The sequence below is a fragment of the Panthera onca genome, chromosome A1, assembly GCF_046562875.1.
Source record: "Panthera onca isolate mPanOnc1 chromosome A1, mPanOnc1 haplotype 2, whole genome shotgun sequence".
Lineage (NCBI taxonomy): Eukaryota > Metazoa > Chordata > Mammalia > Carnivora > Felidae > Panthera > Panthera onca.
Genome location: NC_138339.1, coordinates 48,781,272 through 48,807,244, shown reverse-complemented (window position 1 = coordinate 48,807,244; position 25,973 = coordinate 48,781,272). Strand labels below are relative to the sequence as shown.

The window sequence follows — 25,973 nt, the reverse complement described above, 5'->3', positions numbered from 1 at the left end:
TATAAAACAGTAAATAGAAAATGCAAGTTATAACATGGGTATACAATTTGTCTAAGAAAGGAAGGAATAACAATACATATTTTATTTTCTTGTGTTTGCATTGGGGGTATATACACAAGAGACTTATGAGAATGGAAAACTACAGGTTGGTGGGGGAAATTGGTAGACTTGGAGGATGGGAACAAGGCTTCTTCATAAAGCTTTGATACTGCTTCAAATTTTAGCCATTTGGATGAATTATCTAAACAGTTTGATTTTAAGAAACAAGAAAGAAAAGTTAAATAAACATGAAAATGCTCAGAAACATTTCCCTGTACACAGGAAAAAAAAAAGAAGAAGGGGATTGGAGTAGATTTCTAGGTTCGCATTGCAGAATGTGATTGTGGTTAAGCACATCAGCAATAGGTAGGTAGAATGGGTTCCAATATCAGCTCTTCCTGCTAGCTTTGTGAGCTCAAGGTAAAATTGCTCAAACTTTGTGAGGCTCAGTTTCCTTACCTCTATGTTGAGGGTAATCTACTGCGTAAGATTGTTCTAAAGATTTGAATGTGACAATGGTTGTAAAGTGCTCAGTGTAGTACCTGACCCACAGAAAGCACTCAAATACTGGTTATTATTGTAAGTAGTAACTTTAGCTCTCTAGTGGTTTAATCTTTGGTAGTTCTTTAGTGATTGGTAGATAATATCTCTTATGCAATTAGTGAGGAAATTAAATATGGTGGGAACAGATGGTAGCCCTCATTGTGGCCTAAGCAAGTCATACCAGATATTTATTGTATGCCCACATTCCCATCCTGTGCTACCAATGCTGTTTATAACATCACCCTCAAGCGCACATTCACTGTCTAGACTTCGATGAATTAATAAATTATTAATATTTTATGAAACTGGTTCCAGTAGTAACTCTATATAAGGACGTAAAACAGAGTAATAACAATAAAAAACAAAACACGGGAAAAAAGGAAAAACAGAATACAAAATCTGAGGGCTGACACTTTTAAGAGTGTTGATTGGGGCCATGCAGTACACATATCATCTGACTCCATGTTTAATCCATTCTACCTTACCCTTCAATATGGACATTTGCTGGTTTTTATTAGTTATGTAGGTAGACATATTAAGGACAGATATGAAATTCATAAAATGGTTTATAGTGGAAAAAATCTGGAGCTTGGGGGACTCAGTTCTCATTTGAAATTACTAATCACATGCCTTTGGGCAAATCAACCTTTTTAGGTCTCAGTTTCCCTATCCATAAAATGAAGAAATTTACTGTGATCTCTTGAGTAACCGCTACCTCTGATCCTATGGAAAGTACACGCATTGAACAAGCTGGATATTTATCCTGAATGCATTTAGTGGCATAAAGATGAGTGACAAGGAAGTTCAGCAAGAAAAGACAGGAAGTCCACAGGGTTTTCAGAAACTATTCAGTCTGTGACCTTACTCTGATAAAGAATCATTGGCTTTGGCTCAGTCGGTTGAGTGTCTGACTTTGGCTCAGGTCATGATCTCACAGCTTGTGCATTCAGGCCCCGTGTTGGACTCTGTGCTGACGGCTCGAAGCCTGGAGGCTGGTTCGGATTCTGTGTCTCCCTCTCTCTCTGCTCTTCCCCTGCTCACACTCTGTCTTTCTCAAGAATAAATAAACATTAAAAAAAATTTTTAAAGAATCATTGGCTTTTAAAGTTCCTAGAGAAATGTCACTATCCCAGGGCTGAGACTGAGGGCTGTCACTATCCCAGGGGTCTGAGATGTTACCTCAGTGATGGACAGTGTGGCTGAAACTCAACCCTTTCTGAGAATTTACGTCTAGAGCCCCAGGGCTGGGAGGGAGGAGACATCCCATCTGATTCTATTACATAAGATGTAATAGAATATTGAGGTCCCCTTGATTCCCACTGCAGTGGGGGAGAAACACTGCAGAAAGGAAATATCTTTCCTAAGTGGAAGGGTTTGAAAGTTCAGGTCAAAGTCAGAATATTACAGCAGGGAGCCATGCATATGTCACCTAGCACAATTTCCTCATTTCATACATTTTATAAATGAGGAAACTGAGATCCAACAAGGTTATATAGTACAGCCCAGTGTGTGTTTGGACAAGGCTAAGAATTAAGTTCCGGGGGTGGAAAGGGCCCATAAATTTGAGAATAAGAGACATGCCATTCATTGTGGTATTCTCCAGCTCCTAGTCCATTAATATTGATCACATGACCAACCAACTGACTGATCTGACTGAATGAATGCATGGATGATATGTTCCTGCCTTGTGTTCCCTGGTAACCAGCTAGACCCACATGCCATCCATTCCAAACAGAGGATTATTTCATTGGAGATATGAGAGGGCTCTCTCCACTTGCTAAGAGAGTTTTCTTGACTGGCTGAGAGACATTTTTCTTCCTTGAGTATTGCTTCCTCTTCGTTGATACTAACAGGATAAATATCAGAGCCCTTACAGGATGTGTGTGGTATAGCACGACAGACAACTGGGGTTTCCTTTGATGTAACTGTGGATTTGACAGCATTAACAGAGGAAAGATTGGTAGTCAGGTGCCCTGGTGTGTTGGTCCAGCAGTCGGGGAGAGCAGCCATTGCTCCTGTGATTGTGGAAGAGATACAATTGCAAGAGGTACCCAGTTCCACTAGAGAATCAAAACTAAACAGAGCTATTACTGGACGTTTCTTCTTCAGAATCCATGGTTTCACAACTTTCCTTCGACTGTGTCCTGCTGCTGCTGCTGCCACTACTCACAAGTAAGTCTGGGCACGGGCTGTCACACCTGGATAGCGTGAGATAAAGATACAAAGACAGTCATTGTAATATTTGTAGTAGCAAGTTTGGTAGCAGCCTAAATAAATGCCCACTAGTGGGGGAGTAGGTAAATCAGTTTGTGATATCTTCATGATGCAAATAGTGAAGCTGACCAAACATAGTGATATGAAATGTCTCTAAGTTGAAACGTTAATTGAATAAAGCAAAGAACAGAATAACATGTATATTAGACTTCCATTTGTGGATGTGTGTTGTAGGGAATAACATGTATATTAGACTTCCATGTGGGAATACATGAATGGTCCTTAATGTATAGACTCTGGGAAGGGGAACCAGAAAATGGGAAGGAGCAGGGAGAGGGAGTATACTTTTCATATATCTTTTAAAAAAAATTTTAATGTTTATTTATTTGAGAGAGAGAGAGAGAGAGAGAGAGAGAACATGAGTGGGGAAGGGGCAGAGAGAGAGGAGGACACAGAATGTGAAGCAGTCTCGAGGCTCTGAGCTGTCAGCACAGAGCCTGATCGCAGGGCTTGAATTCACGGACTGTGTGATCAAGACCTGAGCCAAAGTCTGATGCTTAACTGATGGAGCCACCCAGGAGCCCTCATATACCTTTTTATACTGTTTAAATGTTTCACTATATATAATTTATTAATATATATATACTTAAAGACAATTCATTTCAAACCTCAAAATAGCCTGTGGGTGGTTTCAAATATGCAAGCTTCTTATTTAGCCAATAGTTTTTATTCATTATGTGCTGAGTGCTTAAAAAAAGAGAGAGCTTTATGTTAACTGCCTTTCATCGATGAGCAGATGGGTGAGCTGTTTTACTAGTTAACAATGACTCATTTTCTGACTATCTGCCCAGCCCTCCGATGTTCACAGGGCTAGACCACAATTGTCTCTTAGGGCATTGGTTCTCAAAGTGAATTTCCAACCAGCTCTGTCAACAACTGGAAACCTGCTAGAAATTCAGATTTTTATACCCCACCCCAGACCTATCGAAGTAGGAACTCTAGCGGTTGAGCCCAACCATCTGTGTTTTAACAAGGCTTTCTGGTGATTCTGATGCTCCTCCAGTCCGACAATCATTGTCATAATGGATCATCTTCCAAACAGGACAGCAGGACTGGTTTCCTTTTTATTCTGTATGGCATTACTTGCAGTTTTCTTGAAATGGACCAGCCTCACTCATTGCCTGGATCTTGCTCTCTTTACTTCTTTATTCAGGGTCTTTGGAAGTGGAATACGTAGTTGAAGTGGGTCAGAATGCTGTTCTGCCCTGCACCTACTCTCCAGCCACTCCTGAGAATCTTGTGCCTGTCTGCTGGGGCAAGGGATCCTGTCCTATGTTTGAATGTCATAGTATGGTGCTCAGCACAGATGGAAGGAACTTGAAATATCAGACATCCAACAGATACCAGCTAAAGAGGAATTTCCACAAAGGAGATGTGTCCTTGACTATAGAGAATGTGACTCTAGCTGACAGTGGGACCTATTGCTGCCGGATTCAATTCCCAGGCCTAATGAATGATAAAAAATCAAACCTGGAGTTGGTCATCAAACCAGGTGAGTGGACCTTTGCGTGTCTTCTTTATGAATAAAACTCACCTGCAGGTAATTAAATATACTGATTGGTCTCATTTCTGATCTCCCCAATTATAGCCCTGGGAGTGGGTCCCTAAGACCTAAAGTTTAACAGGCTCCACCGACAATGCCCAGCCACATTTAATTCCCTTCCTCTATTTTCAAACTCAGGGACAGGATCTGTAGAATGGGAGGAAAGGCCTAGATCAGTGGTTAAGAACCTGATTGCTCATTAGATCACCTGGAAAGCTTTTTAACACTTACATCTTCTTGGTCCCCACCCACAAACCAGAGAAATCGGCATTTCCGGAGGTAGAGCCCGAGTTCTGGGATTTTACGAAGTCTACCTTAGATGATTCTCCTCCCTGTGCAGCCAGGATTGAGAACCACTGGACTGTGTATGTGTGGGGTGGATAGTGGCGGGGTACATGTGTTTGTACATTTTAAGATTTATACGGCATATAGTGTGTGGCTGATGAAGCTCAGTTTAAATCAAACTTTGCCTCTTACTAGCTGTGTAATCTTGGGCAAGTTATTTAAGCTCTGTGGCCTCCTGTTCTATAAAACATGGCAATTCCTACTACACAGGCCATTGGAAGGATTTTATGAAGTGCTTTATAAAAAGCATTTAGCATGGCCATTTGTGTGGCTATTAGTTCTATTATTAACAATTAGACTGCGATGACGATGGCCGTAACAGACCTCTGCCCAACATGTGAAGAGTTTCATACACTCTCAGTGAACACGTCCTGGTAGGTTTGGCAGTTGGGCATGTGCCTTTCTTCATTTGTTGTGTTTCGTATTTTTTTCTGCTGCCCCTTTGATTCCCCGAAACAAGCTCTCTGCTCTCAGAGAAGTCTCATCCTTATATTGGTTTCTGACATTAGCCAAGGTCACCCCTGCTCGGCCTACACGCAGAGACTTTGGTACAGCCTTTCCAAGGATGCTCACCACCAAGGGATATGGCTCAGGTAATTATACAAGTGGTGTAAGAGGAAGCCTTCTGGCATTTTCTGAGTTCGGAGGATTTTGAATATGGGAAAGAGATGAGAAATGGGTTTGAGTGGAGGTGTGAATGTTCCTGTTCACCTGAGATATTGTGTGTGGTGAGAGGGGTGGTGGGGACAAACCTGTGTTGGGAAAAAGGAGCGCTGAGCTAGGATTTGGAATTAGTCACAAGTAGCCCTGTGACCTGGGCTGAAGCCTTTCACTTCCCTGGACCTCACCTTCCTGTTCTGTTTAAGGAGAGGGTTCAGAATCTTTGGATTTTGTAACCTAGTAAAATTCCCACTCCTTCCCCCTAAAAAAAGAATTTTGGTAATATAAGTATTTTGCCAAATAAGGAAAAAATTGCATTATTATCCATTATTGCAATAATAAAAGACATGTTTTTAAATTAAATACATTTATTCTAATGAAAAACTCATTACATTGCCATTATTTTCCAATTGACTCCCAGAATGGGGATGTTTTGTTATGAATCCATCCCAGTCCATGTTTGGGGTTGGATTAGGTGATTTCAAGGATCTCTTCTTACTGGAATGAAGCCCATCATCTTCCCTCAATTCCAACCTCAGAAGGAGCAGCTATATTCTTTAAGTAATTCAACAAGGACTTTTCCATGCTGCTCTGGAAGAGAAGATAGGATCAAAAGAGCAGACCTCAGGTCACATTGAGCAGGGAGATTAATCTTAAATGTCTCCTGTCAAAGTCCTGGTCTCTCTTATACTCTCTGGAGCTTAGTCTTCCATTCAGTAAGATGAGGGTAATAACAGGTAAGTCCAAGTCCCATATCTTAATCTCATAAATCTCCTAAATCCCACCTTATGAAATTTAACTAAGAAAGGGTGTCTCAAGTGCTTAGCCCAGTATTTGATCATACTATGTACTCAGTACACGTTGGTTATTGTCCTTAATGTTACCAATAAGATCTGGAGGCAGAATGCGATTGTGGTTAAGCACATCAGCAATAGGTAGGTAGAATGGGTTCCAATATCAGCTCTTCCTGCTAGCTTTGTGAGCTCAAGGTAAAATTGCTCAAACTTTGTGAGGCTCAGTTTCCTTACCTCTATGTTGAGGGTAATCTACTGCGTAAGATTGTTCTAAAGATTTGAATGTGACAATGGTTGTAAAGTGCTCAGTGTAGTACCTGACCCACAGAAAGCACTCAAATACTGGTTATTATTGTAAGTAGTAACTTTAGCTCTCTAGTGGTTTAATCTTTGGTAGTTCTTTAGTGATTGGTAGATAATATCTCTTATGCAATTAGTGAGGAAATTAAATATGGTGGGAACAGATGATAGCCCTCATTGTGGCCTAAGCAAGTCATACCAGATATTTATTGTATGCCCACATTCCCATCCTGTGCTACCAATGCTGTTTATAACATCACCCTCAAGCGCACATTCACTGTATACCCACACACCTTCCTCACGAGGCAGTATATTTCCTCAGAGTTGTCTATATCCTAAACAAGTCTTTTTCTCTTTAGTTTTTACTTGTTAGTTCCTTCCCTTTAGGGCAACAAAGATGGGGGCATTTCTTGCATTGGGAATATAGGCACAGTACCTACAACCTCTGAGCTTTCGATGGCCTAAGAAAATATTCAAGTAAACAAACAAAAAAATGTAACAGCTCCAAAGTAGGAAAATAAATAAAAATTAAAATTATTATTTAATGGCATGTCCATAACATGTAACATGATGTCAACTAGTTACCTGCAAGTCAACCTGTGTGTACTTATACATACCTTTTCTTTAGTGTGGAATGTGGGTACATTTAATATGTTTGCTATAAAGTGGAATGGAACCTTAACAAGTAAGAATTCAAGAATCATGGAACCTATCTTGAACACAAAACAATGTAATGTCTCTTCCACCTAAAGGATGCAGGACAGGGTCACAGTGAATCCTCAGCTCTGGAGATAGACTTGGCCTAAATCTCAGGTTTGTCAATGAATAGTTGTGTGATCTTAGGCAAAGCACCTCTCTGAGAATCAGGTTTTTCATCTGAAGAATGGAAAAATAATAGTACCTACTTATTGTGGTGAAGATTAAAAGCTGTTGGGCAAATAAAGTACTAAGCACCATGTCTGGCATATAATATGTACTAGATGGTAACTACAAATTCATAAACTTTTAAGACTCTCATGTGCCACCCTGTTGCTACCTCCACTCCAGCCAAGTCTTGGGTTCTCTGGGAAAATCAAAGCAACTTTTTCCAACTGTCCCACTCACTTGGTTGATGGCTATCTATGTGAAAATAATCTGCGATAATCTATAAAATGGAGTGCTGTTGGGTCATTTTCCCTGTAAATCGTAATTAAAAAAAAAAGAGAAGTCAGTCTTATCATTTAGGCCAAGAAAAATAATTACAGGGAAGCAGAAACTGGATTTACATTAGAAAATCTTGTGTGTGGTTAAGATTCATGTTTACTTAGTAGTTCCACCAATGTGGTTTTTATACTTTAAATTCCTTTTTGGGTAATAAGAGCAAAGGTAAGTGGAAGATAATCTCTTTTACTTCCTCTTTTTTAAAAATAGTTTTAGGCTGAGAATAGTAAAATATTAATATTAAAGTCATGGTGTGTTGGGATGCCTGGGTGGCTCAGTTGGTTAACTGTCTGACTTCGGCTCAGGCTCGAGTCTTGCATCAGGCTCTGTGCTGACAGCTCAGAGCTTGGAGCCTGCTTTGGATTCTGTGTCTCCCTGTCTCTCTCTGCCCCTCCCCTGTTCATGTCCTGTCTCTCTTTGTCTCTCAAAAAATAAAACAAAATGTTAAAAAAAGAAATTAAAAAAAAAATCATTGTTAAAGCAGGAGTCCTGCCTTAAAGGATTTAGATTTTTAGGCTTCCAGAAAGTGGCCATGACATTTAAGAAGTTTCAGAGCCTCTGACTCAGCCAGATAAATGAGTAGGCATCCTTAATTTTCCCAAAGCTAACCATCTACTGATTTTTAGAAAGCAGCATCTGTGAGGTCAGGGCTTGTGCCCATGCTGTTCACGGCTCTGTACCCTGGGCCTGGCACAGAGAAGGGGTGTAGTACATGTTCATCAAATGGATAAGCAGGTAAAGAAATGAATGAGTAAAAAGGAAAGAAGGTGAGATGGCACCTGGGCAATGTGACCACGTGGTAGTGACAGTGCAAAAGTAAAGGTTGTTGAAAGGGACATCGTTCAGAGTGTCTTGTTTAAAGCCATGCAGACCTAAATCGAAAGGCTATTTCTGTTATTCACTAATCTCTGTGACCCTGGGTAAGTCCCCTAACTTCCTAATTCTCAGCTTCTTCATCTGCAAAATGGAGCTAATAGTCTCTACTTTAGGATAGTTGTTTTGAATGCTAAATGAGATACTTCGTTCAAAGAATTTAGCACCATGTCAGCTCATGGTAAATTATAGCTATAGTTATTATTACTCTCATTTTTAGGCAATGAAATACCCCGTCTCCCTCTTAATGAGTAAATGTTAAACTTTTTTAAGAAAATTAACTTTTGTTATCTTTCAAAGTCTCATTACAATATAATGCCTGGTTGAGTGTTATCAATGTTGTTGGCAATTTGCTGCCCTCTTTGGGGTGCTGTGGACACAACAAACCACATATTCGACAGAGGTTTTCCTGGCAGAGGTCTCCCGTTCATAGAACATAAGTAGTCAGGTTCATTATCTGGATAAAAAAATATGGTCATCCATATCAAATCGTTGATTTGTAAGTGTTTAGAAAATTTTGTTGGTCTCACAATTACTTATTGTGAAGAGTATAGAGTAGGATTAATTTCAAATATGATTCTAGGCATCTTTAAGAGTTTTTAAAACTCAGATAAAAGAAAACATTCTTGACTATTCTATCAGCTGTTTTTTTCTCTTTATGGCAGAGACACGGACACTGGAGGCCCTCCATGATAAAAATCAAACTGTAAGTGACATGGACATGTGTGTGCGTGCATGCGTGTGTGCGTGGGTGTGCGCGTGCTAACCTCATATTCAACTCAGAGGGAAGAAAGTTTGGCTTTAGTCTTCATTCTTGTTTGCTCCTCTCCTTTGGAGAAAACATGCCTCACTCTCCATTAGCCTCAGAGCCCTCCGCTGTAACATGTTGATGACGGCAGTTCTAGCCATCTAAGGACGGAATGAGGGGGTAAGTGCAAAGTGCCTAGCACATAGTAAGTGCTGGAAAACAAAAACACAAAACCACTAGCTTCTTGTTTCTCTTCTCATATTTCACAACTGCGAACCGCTGTGGAGGGTTCAAAGACCCTCCATATCCCTGGAATATATTTCTTCTCGCTTGCATGGTAACCCTGATGAGAAAGATTGTGTAAATTTATTTATGTCTGACAAGACACTAGTCAGGAGTATTTGAAGTCAACAATGTATATATCGAAGTATAAACAAATCAATATTTTAATTAAACACAATTTTAGTGTCCCCCACTTTCTCAGAGCAAAAGGGAATCCCCTAGATATCAAGCTTATAGTAGTGACCTAAAAATTCTTTGAAGATGTATACAGGAGTCTGCATTCATTTGACTAAGTCCCCTACTTGTGTGTTCACAACCAAGGCTCAGCACTTTGTGTTTGTCCCTGCCCCTCTTTGTGACCAAAGACTGACTCTAAATACCTCTGTATATCCATAGTATTTAATGCACAGTACCTTGCATATAGCACTCCTGTAGTAAAAGTTGATTGAATAAGTGGAAAATTTAATTTCTTTGACTTCTTTGTTTTAAAGTTATTTATCATTGTTGCTTTTAAAGGGAGAATATGGACTAAAATTTTGAAAGCAGAAGAATGTTATGGCTTTCAGTTACAAAATAAAATTAATAAAACTAATTAGAGAAATAGCCACCATACCTATCACCACGTAAGCACTGATTGCATTTACTGCATACAAGGCCCTGTGCTAGGCATTTTGTATTTCTTGTTACTTCATTTTCCTAAGAACTCTCCAAGATGATGGCAGAGCTTGGATTTGAACCCAGGACTGTCTGGCTGCAAAGGCCTGGCCCTTGAATCAGTTTTTCTGTGAAGGTGGGGACTTCTCTGCAAGACACCAAGTTTAAACCACTCTGAAACTCCCTGGAACACCAGGGGACCTTGGACGAACAGGGTTCCACCCTAAAACCTATTTATGTTTGTGGGGGAGGGGGGCCCATTTATTAAGAGTTCCTTGTCCCCCCCCCCCCCCCACCCACATTGTAGAAGCAGCACATTTTATTCCTTTGTAAGTTTAAGGATTATGCTGATCCCGTTCTTTGGGTGGTTTGAGGCTTGTCTAGAAGGAGATAGATCATGCACGGTCTCAAGGTCCCTGCACTCCTCTGGTGCTGTACGTCACGAGACTAGCTGAGCACACAACTGATTTCTGCCCATCTGCTGCAATTCTGTTTGTGTTTCCATAGCAAATACCCACATTGGCTAACGCATTACAAGACTCTGCTGTGACCACCAGAATAGGCATCTACATTGGAGTGGGGATCTCTGCTGGGCTGACTCTCATTCTTATCATTGCTGCTTTAATTCTCACATGTAAGTTGGTTGATGTTGCAACTCTCTCCCTCTGATAAGGAACTGTTAAAATAGGAACAAACACAAACCTAGATACAAATGTAAGTTTGTATTTATACCTGAAGGCGATTAAACTGAGTACCCTGTAGTCCTTCCAAACCTAACAATAATAATAGCTAATTTTTATGCAATGCTTTACCATGTAATATGCAGGCCTGGTGCTAAACGTTTTACGTACATTTTATTGTCACCATCTCATGTGGCAGGTAGTATTTATCACCGTTTTATAGTGCAGGAAACTATAGCTACTAGAAAGTGAGCCTCTTTCCCAAGGTTTCAGAATCCATAAGAGGCAAAGCTGGAATTGAAATTCAAGCAGACTGATTCTAGCACCTGTTCTCTTACCTTTCGTTAAGAAAATAAACTTCTTTAATTCATGAATTAAGTTTATTAGGAAGTGCGACAACAGAAAGTAATTTCTTTCTGTGCGTTTTCTATCTTATTTGTTTCTCAGGCACAGGTCTTTAGAGAGAGGGGTGGCAAGTCCTTTTACCAATGGGTCATGGCCAGGATTGCAGCATTTGTATTTTCAGTAGATGATTATGCATGGGAAACCATCACTATAATCAAGACCCAAACATCGTCATCACCCCAAAAGCTTTGCACACTTTTATATTTGTGATATATTCTCTTCTCTTTGAGGACAGAGGCCAAGACCTTATACCCCAGGGCTTAGTACATTCTAGCAACCCTTCCTACTAATACTTAAAACATGGACTGCATATAAGGTGACCAACCAACCCAGATTTTCCCAGGACTGAAGGGGCCTTAGGATGTGATCCTGCCAATGCTAAAACTGGGACAGTCCAGGGAAAACCAGGATGAATTGGTCACCCTAATTGTGCGACTTAAAGCTGCTGAGTGCTTTATGGGCATTAAATCTTCATGATTACCTTAATGAGAAAGATACTAATATTATTCTAATTTACCAATAGAGAATGAACATGCTGGCCAGAGCCACACAGTTATTAGATACAGAATTTGAAAGCAGGACTCTCTTATTCCTTACCATTACGCTATTCTGCTATCCTCGGTAAATGGATTGTTCACGGAAAGAAACTACCCTAGCCACACTTACCTGGGTTTGCACAGAGGCAGTAGTGGAGTTTGTGAATTGATCACATGAATGCAAAGTCTACAGGTTGAAAAAGAGCAATGCTAGTACTCACTAGCCTCTCAAGTTCTGCCATGCCATTTCAGCTGGTGCAAAGAGGCTCGAAGTGAAGGTAATGAATGGGAGAAGTTTGACACTTTATACACACATATGTATTACTCCAAAAACATGGCTACTTCGAAGGACAGATAGGAAAGTCCTGTTTGATTTGTGGTCTACAGGTTGCTAGACAAAATCTTATGACAAAGGTGACAGGTTTTTAAGTCATGACATCAAAGCCATAAATTGGTTAACAATACAACCAGCAATCCCGTATCTTTCTAGTGCACTCTCTGAGATGAGCGAGCATACCTCAGTACCACTCAAACCCCTCTCATTTCTCACTCAACTGATGAAGTATAAAAGACCTGTTCCATCTCCTTAGACTTAGCTAAGACTTCATTCTCCTTTTACCCCTTTCTCCAGAATTATCTACCTCTCCCCTTCTATTCATTCTATTCTCATCAGCATAAAAATATGTTCTAACTCACCTATTCCTCTTTAGCTACTCCCATTTCTGTTTTCCTTCACAGCCATATTTCTCAGATGAATTTTTCCTACTTTGTACCCCCTGAACTCTTCAGCCCATCATCTAGCTTCCATCCCTGAAGCACAATGGAGATAGTTTTAGTCAAGCTCACTGACAACCTCCATTTTGCTAAATCCAATAGACACTTCTGTCTTCATTGTAGTCAATCTTTCAGCAATATTTAATCAAATTGACTCTCACTCATTCTAGATAGTATTCCTTCTCTTGGCTTCTAAAACACCGCTCTCCTACTTCATTGGCCGTCCATTTTCAGTCATTTTTGTTATTTCCTCTTCTGCTTGACCTTTAGATATTCCTATTCCTCAGGGCTGGCCCTTTCCCTTTCTCTATACCCTCTAGGTGATGGTGTCTATTTCCATAGGTTTAAATAGGTTTTAATTAATTTATTTAATTTAATAATTAATTTATTTAAATAAATAAATAATAAATAAATAAATAATTTTAATTTAATTTAATTAATTAATTTAATTAATTTAATTAAATAGGTTAAATAGGTCTATTTCCATAGGTTTAAATTAAATCTTTAATTCCCCCCTCCAACTCTGAGTGTTTGTCCTGTCGATACCTCCACTTAGATGCCTTCCACACTTAACATGTCCCAAATGGAGGTCTAGAGTCTATATTCCACCTTCCCAGAACACGGCCTCTGCCTCTCTGGTGTTTCCCATTATAACGTTTCACTACCATCCATCTGGTTGTTTAAGCCAGAATGCCATAGGCCATCCTAGAATCCTGTTTCCTCCTAACATAAAAGCCAATTTTAATTCCTTCAGACTTTCTCCAAAATATATGTAAAATACATTCATTATTCTGAATCTCTTTTGATCACCACCTTACTGTGATGTGAGGCATCACGATCTCTACTTAACTTCTTCATTTTTTAAATACCTGCTTTTAATCTATTCCCCACATAGGAGTTAGAGTGATCTTCTTAAAACCCAGTCAGCTCATATTTCTGTCCTCCAATGGTTTCTTATAGGAATAAGAGTAAGATTCTTATTTTATAGAATAATATCCAAAATCTAGATTATGACTTAAAAGGTCTTATAGGAGCTATCCCCAGCCTACCTCTCAGAACTTATCTTGGGCTATTTTCTTATTTCAGCCATATTTTCAGTTTCAGGAAGCCATACTCATCATTACCAGGGATTCTCTTTGCCTGAATTCTTCCCCTGCCTGTTCACTTGGCTGACTCATTTTCTTTATTTTCGGAACTGAGCTTAAAGGTTACCCCTCCTGAGAGTTTTTTCCTGACCACCTTCTCAGTCATCTGTTACAGTGCATTGTTGGTTCCACAATTAGAAATTATTATTTTCAATGCCCCCCTCACTAGAACACAAGCTTTCAGAAGTCAGGGCTCACAATTCACCTTTGCATTCCCAGTGCCTACCAGATGCTCCATGTATTTCCTGAATGTGAAAAATGTATCTTTATTGCTTTCTAGAAGAGTCCATGTAACAATCCAAGACACACATTGATAGTTTGATTTAATTCAGTCCAAGGGGAGACCAGATTTTCTTAAACAATCCTTGCCTTCAGTGAGTTCATTTTATTTCCTAACTCATTTGTTTTATGAGAGCAGTTTTAATGGACTTTTCTTCCACATTTTACCTAGGGTATTCTTATAGCAAAGAGAAGTTACAGAATTCAAGGTAAGAGTAATGGGTAGGGTAGGGGAAGGTGGGAATCTTGGAGGCCCCTATTCTAATATGGCTTTGCTCTTAGAAGCCTGGCCCTGGGATTTAAACTTGTACTTCCTTCTTACCTTAGATTTATGTAATGCCAATTAAACACACTGCTCTGTTTTACTTACTGATTTTTCTAGCTTCATTGACTAAAGTTAAGGTATACAATTCATCTCCCTATTGATAGGAAATGCTTATTTGTATATTGATGGTTCTTGTTTTTTTTTGTTTTTTTTTAATGAACTGACCCTTCTAGTGATTGAATTACATCCAGGCTCTGGGTTGAGCTTTGGGTTACAAAAGTGAGCAAGAAACCCAGACTCTACTTTCAGGGCTTTTATAGCTCAGCCCAGGCGTTCTTAACTTAGGTTGCCTATTAGAATCACCTAGGGCACTTGAACATACTGTTGCCAACCCCAGAGCAAATACATTGGCATCTTTGAGGATGAGACCTAAGTATGGGTGTTTTTCTGAAAGTTTTCCAGGTGATTCTAATATGCAAAAGGGGTTGAGATCTACTGGTCTATTATACTGCAGTCTCGGTATCTGTTTTTGACTGTATACATATGCGTACATATACACACATGCACACCTCCCCATTCCAAATATACGAAGCTTATATAGCATGTACTAGAATTTAGTGATATTTGGCACATGGGTAGAATGCAGTACATTTCAAGAAAAAAAAATGACTCATCCCTTTGAATTATATCTAAACCATGAGTGATTTTAGGTAAATATAGATAGTGTATTAATTAAGACAAAATACTCTGCAGTAAAAAGAGCCAAATAAAGCCAAATAAAACAATTTAATTATTAATGGCTTTTGATCATCTGTGCCAGGATCTGTTATTAGAACTGAAACTTGAAATGTGATATTACCCATGGGTGATATTTACATGCATTAATTCATTATTTGGTGAAATTAGTTGGTTAATGTTCATCCCTACTTATAAAGGTAAGCTCTGTAGAACGTTAGGAAGTTGTTGCCACATTAACAACTATATCCCCTGATACAGTATGTGATGCTTAGTAGACACCTACACATCTGATGATTGAATGAATAAATGCTCCTTACAGCAGCCCTGTAAAATAGAACGTTTATTATTCTCATTTTACAGATGAGGACCCTGAGACACAAAGTTTGCTAACACGCAGCCTTCATGGGATTTTTGTGTATTGTTTACTGCTGCATTTCTTGCTTTGTAGCACAGTGGGTAACACACTAAAAATTTCTTGACTGAGTAAATGAAAAGAAACAAACAAACAAAAACCCAACCACTTAATTTGTCCAAGGTCATATGGCTGGTAAGTGACAGACAGAATTCAAACTCAAGTCTGATTGGATCCATAAAATATTTCCTTTTTTTTTTCTTTTTGAAACTGTTCAAGTCCACAGAAGAATTGAAGTTATAGTACAAGAACAACAGAACGCTTCAACCAAACTCATGGTTTGAGATTTGGACCTGCTTGCTTTGTTTGTTTCTCTATTTACAGAGAACGTTTCTTCTGAACTATTTGTAAGGACATTTCAGACATCTTCCCCCTTCACCTAAACACTTCAGTCTGTACCTCCTTCCAACACGATGCCATTTTTATACTTAGGAAAATTAAGATTAATTCAAAGGAATTCAAATTTCCTCAACTGTTCCACAAATTGTTTTATGCTATTTTATGGCTTTTTTTTTTCCTAGTTAGGACCTGATCAAGGATCATGTACTATATTTGGTTGTTGTCTCTTCAGCAAAGCCTCTTATCTTAACTCTATTCTGTGCTGCCCAAGAAATGCTTAACTCAACTGTAACATTTATTTCCACAGCCTTGTCACTTTGGCCAACGTCGCTCCCTCAGGGTTAGCAAATACAGTAGCAGAAGGAATGCACTCAGAGGAAAACATCTATATCATTGAGGAGAACATATATGAAATAGAAGATCCATATGAATACTACTGCTATGTCAGCAGAGAGCAACTATCCTGACAACCCAGAGATCTAACCCTTTAACCCCGCCAGATCCCACTACTTCATTTTTGAGCATGGTATCATTGTGAAAACTATGAAATGTGTCAGCTGATTGGTTTTAGAGGCCCTGTCCATGGCCACCAAGCAGAGTTTTTACATTTTGGGAGATAATTAGCTCACATAGGGATGGAACTGTGTCCTACACTGTATTTAGGTACAACATCACCTCTGTATTTCAGCCAGTGGGGCTACCCAATATAGAGCATGCTAATCGGGGCATTAGAGTTCAAATGGGCTTTTATATAGAGTAGGAATTGTTGGGTTTTTTTTTTTTTAATGTTTATTCACTTTTGAGAGAGAGACAGAGACAGAGACAGAGGACGAATGGGGGAGGGGCAGAGAGATTGCGAGACACAGGATCTGAAATAGGCTCCAGACTCTGAGCTGTCAGCACAGAGCCCGATGAGGTGTTCAAGCCCACAGACTGTGAGATCATGACCTGAGCCAAATTTAGATGCTTCACTGACTGAGCTACCCACGCACCCCTAGGCTAGGAATTCTTAATATGTGGTCCCAAGAATTCCAGGAAATTCAGTCACATTATGTATCCACAGAGCTACTGAAAATATAGGGAAAATTATGTGTTAAGATATGTGCATGTCTTTTTGGTACAGAAAAGCTAAAGGGGCCACTGAGTTTCAAAGAGTTCTGTGACGCATAAAAAATTTAAAAGCTATTAGAGGAGGAGTAGATGGTCTCGAAGGTTCTCTCTGAGTCTCAAGACTTATGCTTCTTTGAATATTGATTGTTTCCCAGTAAGTGCCTCTGCACAGCTCTCCTTTGCCAGTTAAGTAGACTGCCTAGCAAGTCCTGTGGTGTGAAGGAGCTCCTAGAGAAAAAGGAAGTGTGCTCCGTGTGTTGCCAAGTTTTGCTTGCGATGCACTCAAAAGGAAATATCTCTGACCAACTTCTCCATTCATGGAGAGAACTGGAGCTATGTTTTTCATAGAAGAAGAAGCAGTGACTTGTACACAAATTCTGTTTCCTGGTGGAAAGAAAGCACAGGGCTCCAGCAATCTATATTTATTGGCATCAAATCCTGTGATGGAAAGGCTGTGGTCCCTAAACTTCATTTCCAAGGTGGTGGCGACTAAGTTTGTCTTCTCTTACTCATTGCCTGCCCAGTGCCTGGCACGGCTCTCCCACATAATAGAAATGTACTAAATGCCTTTGGAATGAAAAACATAAGCAGAAAGGCAGCCTTCTGGAAAGACTTTTCCATTGCAGAACTTAGAGCTGTTCTTGGAGAACTCACAGACACTCCTAAGCTCTCAAATCTGTTCTTATCTAGTTCAAAGTGGTGTTTGCTTCTTAGCTCAGGCCTTTGAAAGTCTGTTACTCTCTTGTCTGTGTCCCCCTTTCTGCTAAGCCTCCTCAGTATATAAAGAATCAATGAGAAGGACCTGTTGCTGCCTGAAAACTACCCCTCCCCAGGTAATAACTAAATCGCTGTGATGCTGTATGCAGAAAATGTTGGTCACCAAGGATGTAGGCAGCCTGTTTATTTCCAGGAGTCTCTGGCAGTTTTGTTGTGTGAATTATAATGTTTGGGCTGCATTTAGACAGTTTTGGGAATCACTGGATTTCTACTGGGAGATATATAAGGGAGATCATTTCATAAAATTATAGGGAACAACTCTCATACAAGATGAAGAATTAACTGTAAATGTTTTACAGTTATGAAATTCTAGAGGGTAAGGACTTCAGACACATTTGAACCATATCAATGGTTCCCACCACCACACCCCTCCTGGAAAGAGATTCTTATCCTATTATTTAAAAATCTTTAAACGATGGTATGTATACAGGATGATTATTGCAACGGTGTTTGTAGGGGACTTTTTATGTCAATTGGGGAATAGTTGATTATTGTAATCTCAACACACTTGTGCATTTAAGTGGTTTCACTTAAGAATTAAGTGGTTTCATCATTGAGCTGTTTTGCTAATTCAATGAATATTTAAGTGCTTACTATGTGTCAGGTACTCTCGTGCTGAGACCATAGAGAGAGACCAAACAGACATATCGCTGACCCTGTAGAACTTGTAGTTCATCTGACAGTAAGGAGGATTCATTCCATTCATTCAGTTGGCGAACATTTATTGGCACCTACTATGTGCCAGATACTGTTCTAGTCCCTAAAAACAGCAGTGAGTTAAACAGACGAAATCCTGATTCTCGTGTAGCGTATGTTACTTACTTGTCAGAGAAGAATGCCATATTGCTAAGTAAAAAAAAAAAAAAAAAAAAAAAGTTCTAGAATAGTATATATTGTTGATGCTAATGTTTTCTTTTGCCTTAAAAAATCTAGAAGAATATTCCAAAATCAATATGGCTATCCCACAGGGGCAAATTGTCATGAGACAGACTTCCACTTTTTCCTTTTATGTGCTTGTAAAATTGTTTGAATTATTTTCTTTTATAATAAAAAAAAATAGATTTAAGAATTGTAGCAATGTTTTTCTGTCTGCCCTCCTCATCATAGAAAGAAATGGAGACTAGGATAAGCTAAATTCAAGGTCAAGGCTGGCAGTAAGCCAGGACTGGAACCCTGGTTGTCAGAGTGGGATCTATTCTACACCAGTTATTTGGAAGGGGGAAGGTGGCAGAATGGGGAACAGAAATCTTCAAGGCTGCTCCAACGGGCCCAGGAGGCCAATGGGTAACTTAATTAAAAACAATGTAATAAGACTGAACATGTGGCTTGCTCTTAGAAGCATCTTAGGATTTTTTTCTCCATAGCTCTTCCATAAGAGACCCCAGGACAAAAGGGGGCTTCCTGATCTTTTTAGACTGAAAAAGTAAGGTCTTCCCATGTTTTATCTGCATCACTTCTAGATTTTGAATTCCCAAGGCAGAAATTCCCAACAGTTCAATCCCTCATTAGTTGATTTTCGGGTACCCCCCTCATGCCTATTCGTATTTTTAATTTCTCATTTAAGTATAAATTCAAAAACTTAAGCTGAACACAATTTTGTCTCCATTTTTTATTCAGAAAGTTTAGATCCTTCTGGAGAAAAGTATAGAGAGATGCCCCAGAGCTGCAGTGTTTAAGATTTTTCCACCACCTTTTTGTGGGACTCAGTTGCTAAGTGGGGAAAAAGAGAGGGGCCTCTGGACCATTTGGCTGCAAAGTTCTCAAGCCTGAGGAGGGCTCAGATTTTAGCCCATTTTCAGTGGAAAATTTGTGCAAAGGAGCAGTATGAGTCAGAAATGTTTCAGGCTTGTAGATCCTCTGTGTCTTTTTCTCAGTAATGTTGACTACAATGATAAAGGTCATTCCAAGTCACTCATTTGCTCATGGTAGTGATTATCTTTTGTGAATTCTTGTTTGAATTCCTTCTGCTTATGTGAGTCTCCTTTTCCAGAGAAAGCAGTGAGGCTTTTTTTTTTTTTTTTTTTTTTTTATGATTGTTTAAGCTATTCATGTATGGTGGTGGTGGTAATGGGACGTCTGTCTAAATGTGCACATTATTTTAATGTAATTGTTTTGTGGGTGGGTCACTTTTGGAAAATATTTCATTATAGTTTTATATTCTGTACTTGCAACCTGTTTTATGGTAAGTTGATATGTCGTCCTTTGTAATTTCTACATTTTGTATTCATACTTTTTCATTCATTTAAACCTAGTTCATGTAAAATAGAAATACTTCTTACTCCAATGCAGTGTTTACCTTATTTTTGTCAGCTCTGAAATATCCATATTCTATATATCTATATCTGATCTGTTTTAACTTTTACTTGTGGTTGTGGTTTCATTTGCCATTACTGGCCCATTGCATGCTGAGTTTAGTTCTTGTTCAGAAAACACTTCAGTAAAAAGTAACAAATGTATAAATGTAGGTGAAGATTATTTCCAACAGTTTGGTTATATTGCAACAAATAGATTGTATATTATAATATATGTAACTATATTATAATATAGATTTTTGATTCATTTCTCTATCCCAAAGTTTACCACTATGTCTTAGCAAAAATCTCTTGAACTTAGTATTAGCTGAATCTAAGGGTTGAAGTAGGAATCCAAGGGGGAAGGAGCTTTAAAATCTGCTCACTGGCTAGGTTTCCAGAAGGTTCTTGGGGGAGCAGTGCTTTTCATCATTCTCTCCAGCAACATCCAACTTCAACAGAAATTCCTATTATGTAAACGGCAGCCAAATAGCTTGTAATCACCATGGGAAAAAAGCATTACCTGAACTAAATGGAATCTTAGGTAAAAACTAAGACATATGACAGCTATCCTAGCTGCCTTACTTGAAGGAAATGAGTTTACGAGGGGCACTCTGGCTGGGACATACAATTTGGAGCTAATTACCTTACAGTATATTGAGACTAAGTAAGAATCTCTATGAAGCAGAAGACACACATCTTGTTAGATTGCTTTTTTCCATTATTATTGTTATTATTATTGTTTATTATTTATTTCAGAGACAGAGAGAGAGACAGAGTGTGAGCAGGGGAGGGGCAGTGAGAGAGGGAGACACAGAATGTGAAGAAGGTTCCAGGCTCTGAGCTGTCAGCACAGAGCCCGACGCAGGGCTCGAACTCACAAACTGCGAGATTATGACCTGAGCCAAAGTCGGACACTCAATGGGGTGAGCCACCCAGGCACCTGATGTTTATTCATTTTTGAGAGAGAAAGAGACAGAGTGTGAGTGGGGAAAGGGCAAAGAGAGAGGAGACACAGAATGTGAAGCAGGCTCCAGGTTCTGAGCTGTCATCACAGAGTCCCACACTGGGCTTGAACTCATGAACTGTGAGATCATGACCTGAGCTGAAGTCAGATGCTTAACCAATTGAGCCACCCAGGCGCCCCTATTATTTTTTTTAAATGTTTATTTTTGAGAGACAGACAGACAGAGCATGAGTGGGGGAAGGGCAGAGAGAGAGACACACATAGAATCCGAAGCAGGCTCCAGGCTCTGAGCTGTCAGCACAGAGCCAGACGTGGGGCTTCAACTCACAAAGGGTGAGATCATGACCTGAGCCAAAGTTGGACGCTCAACTGACTGAGCCACCCAGGCGCCCCTCCCTTATTATTGTTTTTTATCTTTTTATTTTGAAATACTTTAAGATTTACAGAAAAACTGCAACGATAATACAGGGTTCCTGTAGTCACCAGTTTCTGCTAATGTTAACAACTTACATAACCATGGTATGTTTGTCCAGACCAAGACATTAACATGGAAAAATACTGTGAACTACAGACTTTGCTTGTTATTCTGTTATTGATTTTTACTATTTGAAGTTAAATTCTTTTTGAAAAATATAATAGAGTTTAGGTTAAAGGTGAATGTCCCTATTCCCTGTCCTCCTTATCAAAATTTCTCCCCAATCTCATTCCCCAGGAATAATAATCAGTGTTTTTGCTTCATTCTTTTCCACCAGCACCATCTAGTAGAAATGCAATGAAAGCTATACAGGTAATTTAAATTTTTCTACTAGCCACATTTACAAAATAAGAAGAAACAGGTGAAAGTAATTTTTAATAGATTTTTTTTAAGCCCAGTCATTTAAAGTATTGTCATTTTAATGTAGAATAAATATAAATATCATTAATGAGTTCCTCCCCCCCCCCATTTTTATGCTTCAAAATCCAGCGAGTATTTTATATTTAGAGCACATCTCAATTCTGACTAGTCACATTTTAAGTGCTCTTTAGCCACATGTGGCCAGTGTCTACAGTACTGGTACAGGTCTGGACCATTTCCTATTCTCTCTCATACACACACAAAGACGTACATTGTAATTTAGTTTTCCCACTATTTGTAGAAGGCCATCTGTCCATGTCAGATTATATGGGACAACAACGTTCACCTAGATAACTGAGTAGTATTAAGTAGAACACATGTGCATAATCTATTAAATCCCTTCCCTATGCATCTATATTTAGGGCCTTTTTTTTTTTCCATTTCAAACAAGGCTGCAAGGAACATTTTTCATACAAAAACCTATGTGTATTTATGCAGCTTCAAGGCATAGAATTCTAGATATGGAATTGTAGGATCAAAAGATGTGATTGTATTTCAAGTATTATGATTATAAAACAGTATATTTTTAAATAGATATGCCAGTCATCGTATTGCTAAATGAATATTATCTTTCTCAAGGCAGTCATTTTAGAAAACTATTTACTCCAACAACGTTCCTTTATCTCAAAGTAATTTTTGGTTTTTTGGAATTTGACTTAAGAACCAGTTTAAGCTAAAAATACATAGGCCATGTGACTCTCATAGGCCTTGCTCCTTTTTAATCACAGTTATTATTTATTTACTCATTAATTTCCTTCCTTCCTTCCTCCCTCCTTCCCTTCCTTCCTTCCTTCCTTCCTTCCTTCCTTCCTTCATTCCATCCATGCACCCACTCATCCATCTAAGGAATACCCTCCTATTGGTACCCCCCATTTCACTTTTGCTCTCCTCAGAATCCATTCTCCTTACACAGCAGCCAAAGCAGTTTCTTTTTTAAAGTCATCAACCAGGTTCAATTGCTTTGTTATTTAAAACCTTTCAACAACTTCCCACGGGACTGGATTTTTTCTGACATCCCCAACGTTTTCTTATTCACTCTATTTCAGCCATGCTGCTCTCCTTTCCGATTCCAGAACAAACTAAGTTCTTCCTGGTTCTGGTACCTTTTCGATGGAGCTGATCTGTCTGTTTGGGGTACTTCTCACAGACCATTTGCAGAGCTGTCTTTTTAATTTTTTGTGGGTTAAGTGTCATGAGCATCCCTGACCACCCACTCTGAAGTACCAACCTGCCTAGCTTTAGTCTAGTATATTTCCTGCATAGTTTATTTGAGTTGGAAATTCTATTTATTTGCTTTTATTTCCATGTGATTTGCCTTCCCCAATACCCAACTATAAAGTACTCTACCTTTCATTTCATATCCCAGATGCCTAGTACAATACTTGGCTCAGAGTGGATACTAAATAAGAATTTGTCGACTGACAGACTGAATATATGCCTGCTATATGCAAACTCAAGCCATGATACAGGTACCATAGAAACACAGATTTGTAAGTATTTGTCCATCAGGAAAGCCTCATAGCCAAGCAACTGACTACAATAAAAGATAGTAAGCACCTAGTAGACCTGCATACTAGATTCCAAATAGTACAGCAAAGCATTTTTTGCATTTTTTGGTGCTGTCTTCGTTTGTTTCCTCTTTGCTGGGAATACTATTCCTTGTCCTTACCCCTTCCTTAATTTAACTCTATAAAATTCTAAATGACTCTCATAGAATAAAGATGGCCTGGCACATGGCAGGTGCTCAATAAATATTAATTGGGTGAATGCATGAAGTGGTACAGGTGTCATAGAGTCTAACAGCAGACCCCCAACTAAACACATAGTGACTTGATATATTTTCTATTTTGCAGAAAAAAACATGTGCCTTACAGTATAAGCACTTGAATATTAATTAAAACATTATTTCATAATCGGCCATTTTTCTAGGTGCTTGGTGATGTCTGAATGTGGCTTGAGGCAAGTTCAGCTGCTTTTTTTTTTTTTTCCATCTGGGATAAGGAAAAAGGTGGTTGTAATTAGGTTGTGAAAAATATAGCAGAATGTACAAGACTTCTGCTTTTGTAAGAACATGCGGTTTGAGGACTTGCCTGATTTTCTTATTTTTTTCTTTAGTTAAAATATTTTACATACATTATATAAACAGTACATGGTACATTCTTGTTTTAAGATACTGAAATGATACAAACATATTCTTAAACTGAAAGGCCCCCTTGCCTCTGCTTGTCCCCCTACCAGAGAGGACATTCTGAAGGTGTTGGATGGGTATTCCCAACCCCTTTGCCATGACTTTGCCATGTAGATACGCATGCATGTAAGTTTGTTGTCATTTTATCATAGGGATTTTACAAAATGGGTTTCTATAAAATAGATTGTTGTGTAATTTTTTTTTTCATTTAGCATTTCTTGGAAACAGTTCCCAACAAAATTTTGACACTTTCTCAAAGTATATCATTAATAAGCAGAGGGTTTTATCGACACTGTTTAAAGTCTCAATCCCCACCACCAACGCAGTGCCTGCCAAGGGTTTTGATCGAACTCAGTGTATATTTTATCTCATTGCTACCAGCACACACAGGCAGTTTAACCAGGTGTGCAAGTCCTGCAATAGTCTTGGTTTGGGAGAATAGAATCCTTTAGAAAACTACCCTAATAAATAGTAAATAGTACCCTATCTGATAAAAGCCCAATGCCGTCAAGTGTCTTTGACTCCCCTTCTTTCCTAAAATGGATGTGGATGAAATGTATCACAATCATGTGGTAATGCAGAAAGTTACAGGTTAAAACTGAAAAGTTTTAATCCCAAAACATCTGTGATGTCATTGTTTTTAAGTAGGCAACCTTGTTTTAATTTCAGGGGGAAAAGAAAAGGACCCATAGTCTCTTAATTTCTTGGGGAAACATTCTGCTTTATACAAATAGTGCCCTCTAGCTGTGTGAGCCAGGGCTTGGCTTGCATCCAGCTTTCTGACATCCTTGTCATACACAACTTTAAAACTCTGGGTCTCAATCGACATGTAATTATAAATTCTAGTGGAGCATAGTAGAGCTCTACTGCTTTCTTATTAAAGGTGACAGCTTGTCTTCCTAAACTTCCAAGGGCAGAGATTGCAGATTTGCTTTATGTGATTAGAATGTTCCATGTTTAGCATGGGGTACTCAATAAAGACTTGGTGAAATAACATTTGTTGAGTGATAAGAATAGTCGAGTAGGTGAAGCTGGCTTTCACTTCTGCATCTGTCCTGAGTGATGTGTACAGGTCCTGCACTCTTCCTCTTTTTCTTCTTTGCTTTATTTCTCTATAAATTGAGAGGTTTGGCCCCTGTTTAAGGTCCCATCATGTGTAAGCAGTATCAAAGTCTATATGACTTTTCAGGCTTGAAGCCTTACCTAAAATCAAGATCTGTGCTGAATCTTTTATTTTTATTTTTTAATGTTTATGTATTTCTGAGAGAGAGAGAGACAGAGAGACAGACAGAGAGAGAGAGAGAGAGAGAGAGAGAAAGCAGGGAAAGAGCAGAGAGAGAGGGAGACACAGAATCTGAAGCAGGCTCCAGGCTGTGAGCTGTCAGCACAGAGCCCAATGTGGAGCTCAAATTCATGAACCATGAGATCATGACCTGAGCTGAAGTCAGATGCTTAAATGACTGAGCCACCTAGGTGCCCCGTGATGAATCTTTTAAAAACATCCCAGCAGAGAACCAAAACAGAGCTGAGTTCCAGCTCACTAACATCTCCTTATAATCTATTTCAGTTAGTAAATAGACCAAATCCGCAAAAAAGATTGTCAGACTGGAGAAATTTGACTTTCAAAGATACCTGCCACTATTCTTATGTAAGGGTGTGGCAAAGAGATGAATGGATGCTGGGAGAAAGTTGTCTTTACCCATAAAAACCTTTGAGGGAGGATTAGTAACAACATCAGAGGAGCTGGAAAACTACCTCTTAACTTGTCCGAATGTAAGTCCTCTAGAAACCAAAAGTATCACATGGGGTATTAGGACAGTGATGACTGAGCCAACAGGAATTAGGGGAAACTTGCATAAAACTGGACAAATATTTGGAGCTTTGGGGAGGTAGATTCTTAGTTAAATAGGATCATGG

General features: G+C 39.0%; 1 protein-coding gene across 2 annotated transcripts; it reads left to right on the top strand.

Moving 5' to 3' along the window:
* The first annotated feature begins 2,325 nt into the window (after positions 1 to 2,325).
* On the top strand, positions 2,326 to 20,751 carry HAVCR2 (hepatitis A virus cellular receptor 2). 2 transcript variants are annotated; one of them, XM_060634824.3, is made up of 7 exons: positions 2,329 to 2,754; positions 4,010 to 4,348; positions 5,254 to 5,337; positions 9,237 to 9,277; positions 10,763 to 10,889; positions 14,247 to 14,283; positions 16,136 to 20,751. In XM_060634824.3, the coding sequence occupies exons 1-7, from the start codon at positions 2,697 to 2,699 to the stop codon at positions 16,293 to 16,295; spliced, it is 846 nt and encodes a 281-aa protein (XP_060490807.1). In that variant the 5' UTR covers positions 2,329 to 2,696; the 3' UTR covers positions 16,296 to 20,751. The 2 variants fall into 2 exon arrangements, with proteins under 2 accessions (XP_060490808.1, XP_060490807.1); XM_060634825.3 differs by lacking the exon at positions 5,254 to 5,337 and having other exon boundaries at positions 2,326 to 2,754.
* The last annotated feature ends 5,222 nt before the right edge of the window (positions 20,752 to 25,973 follow it).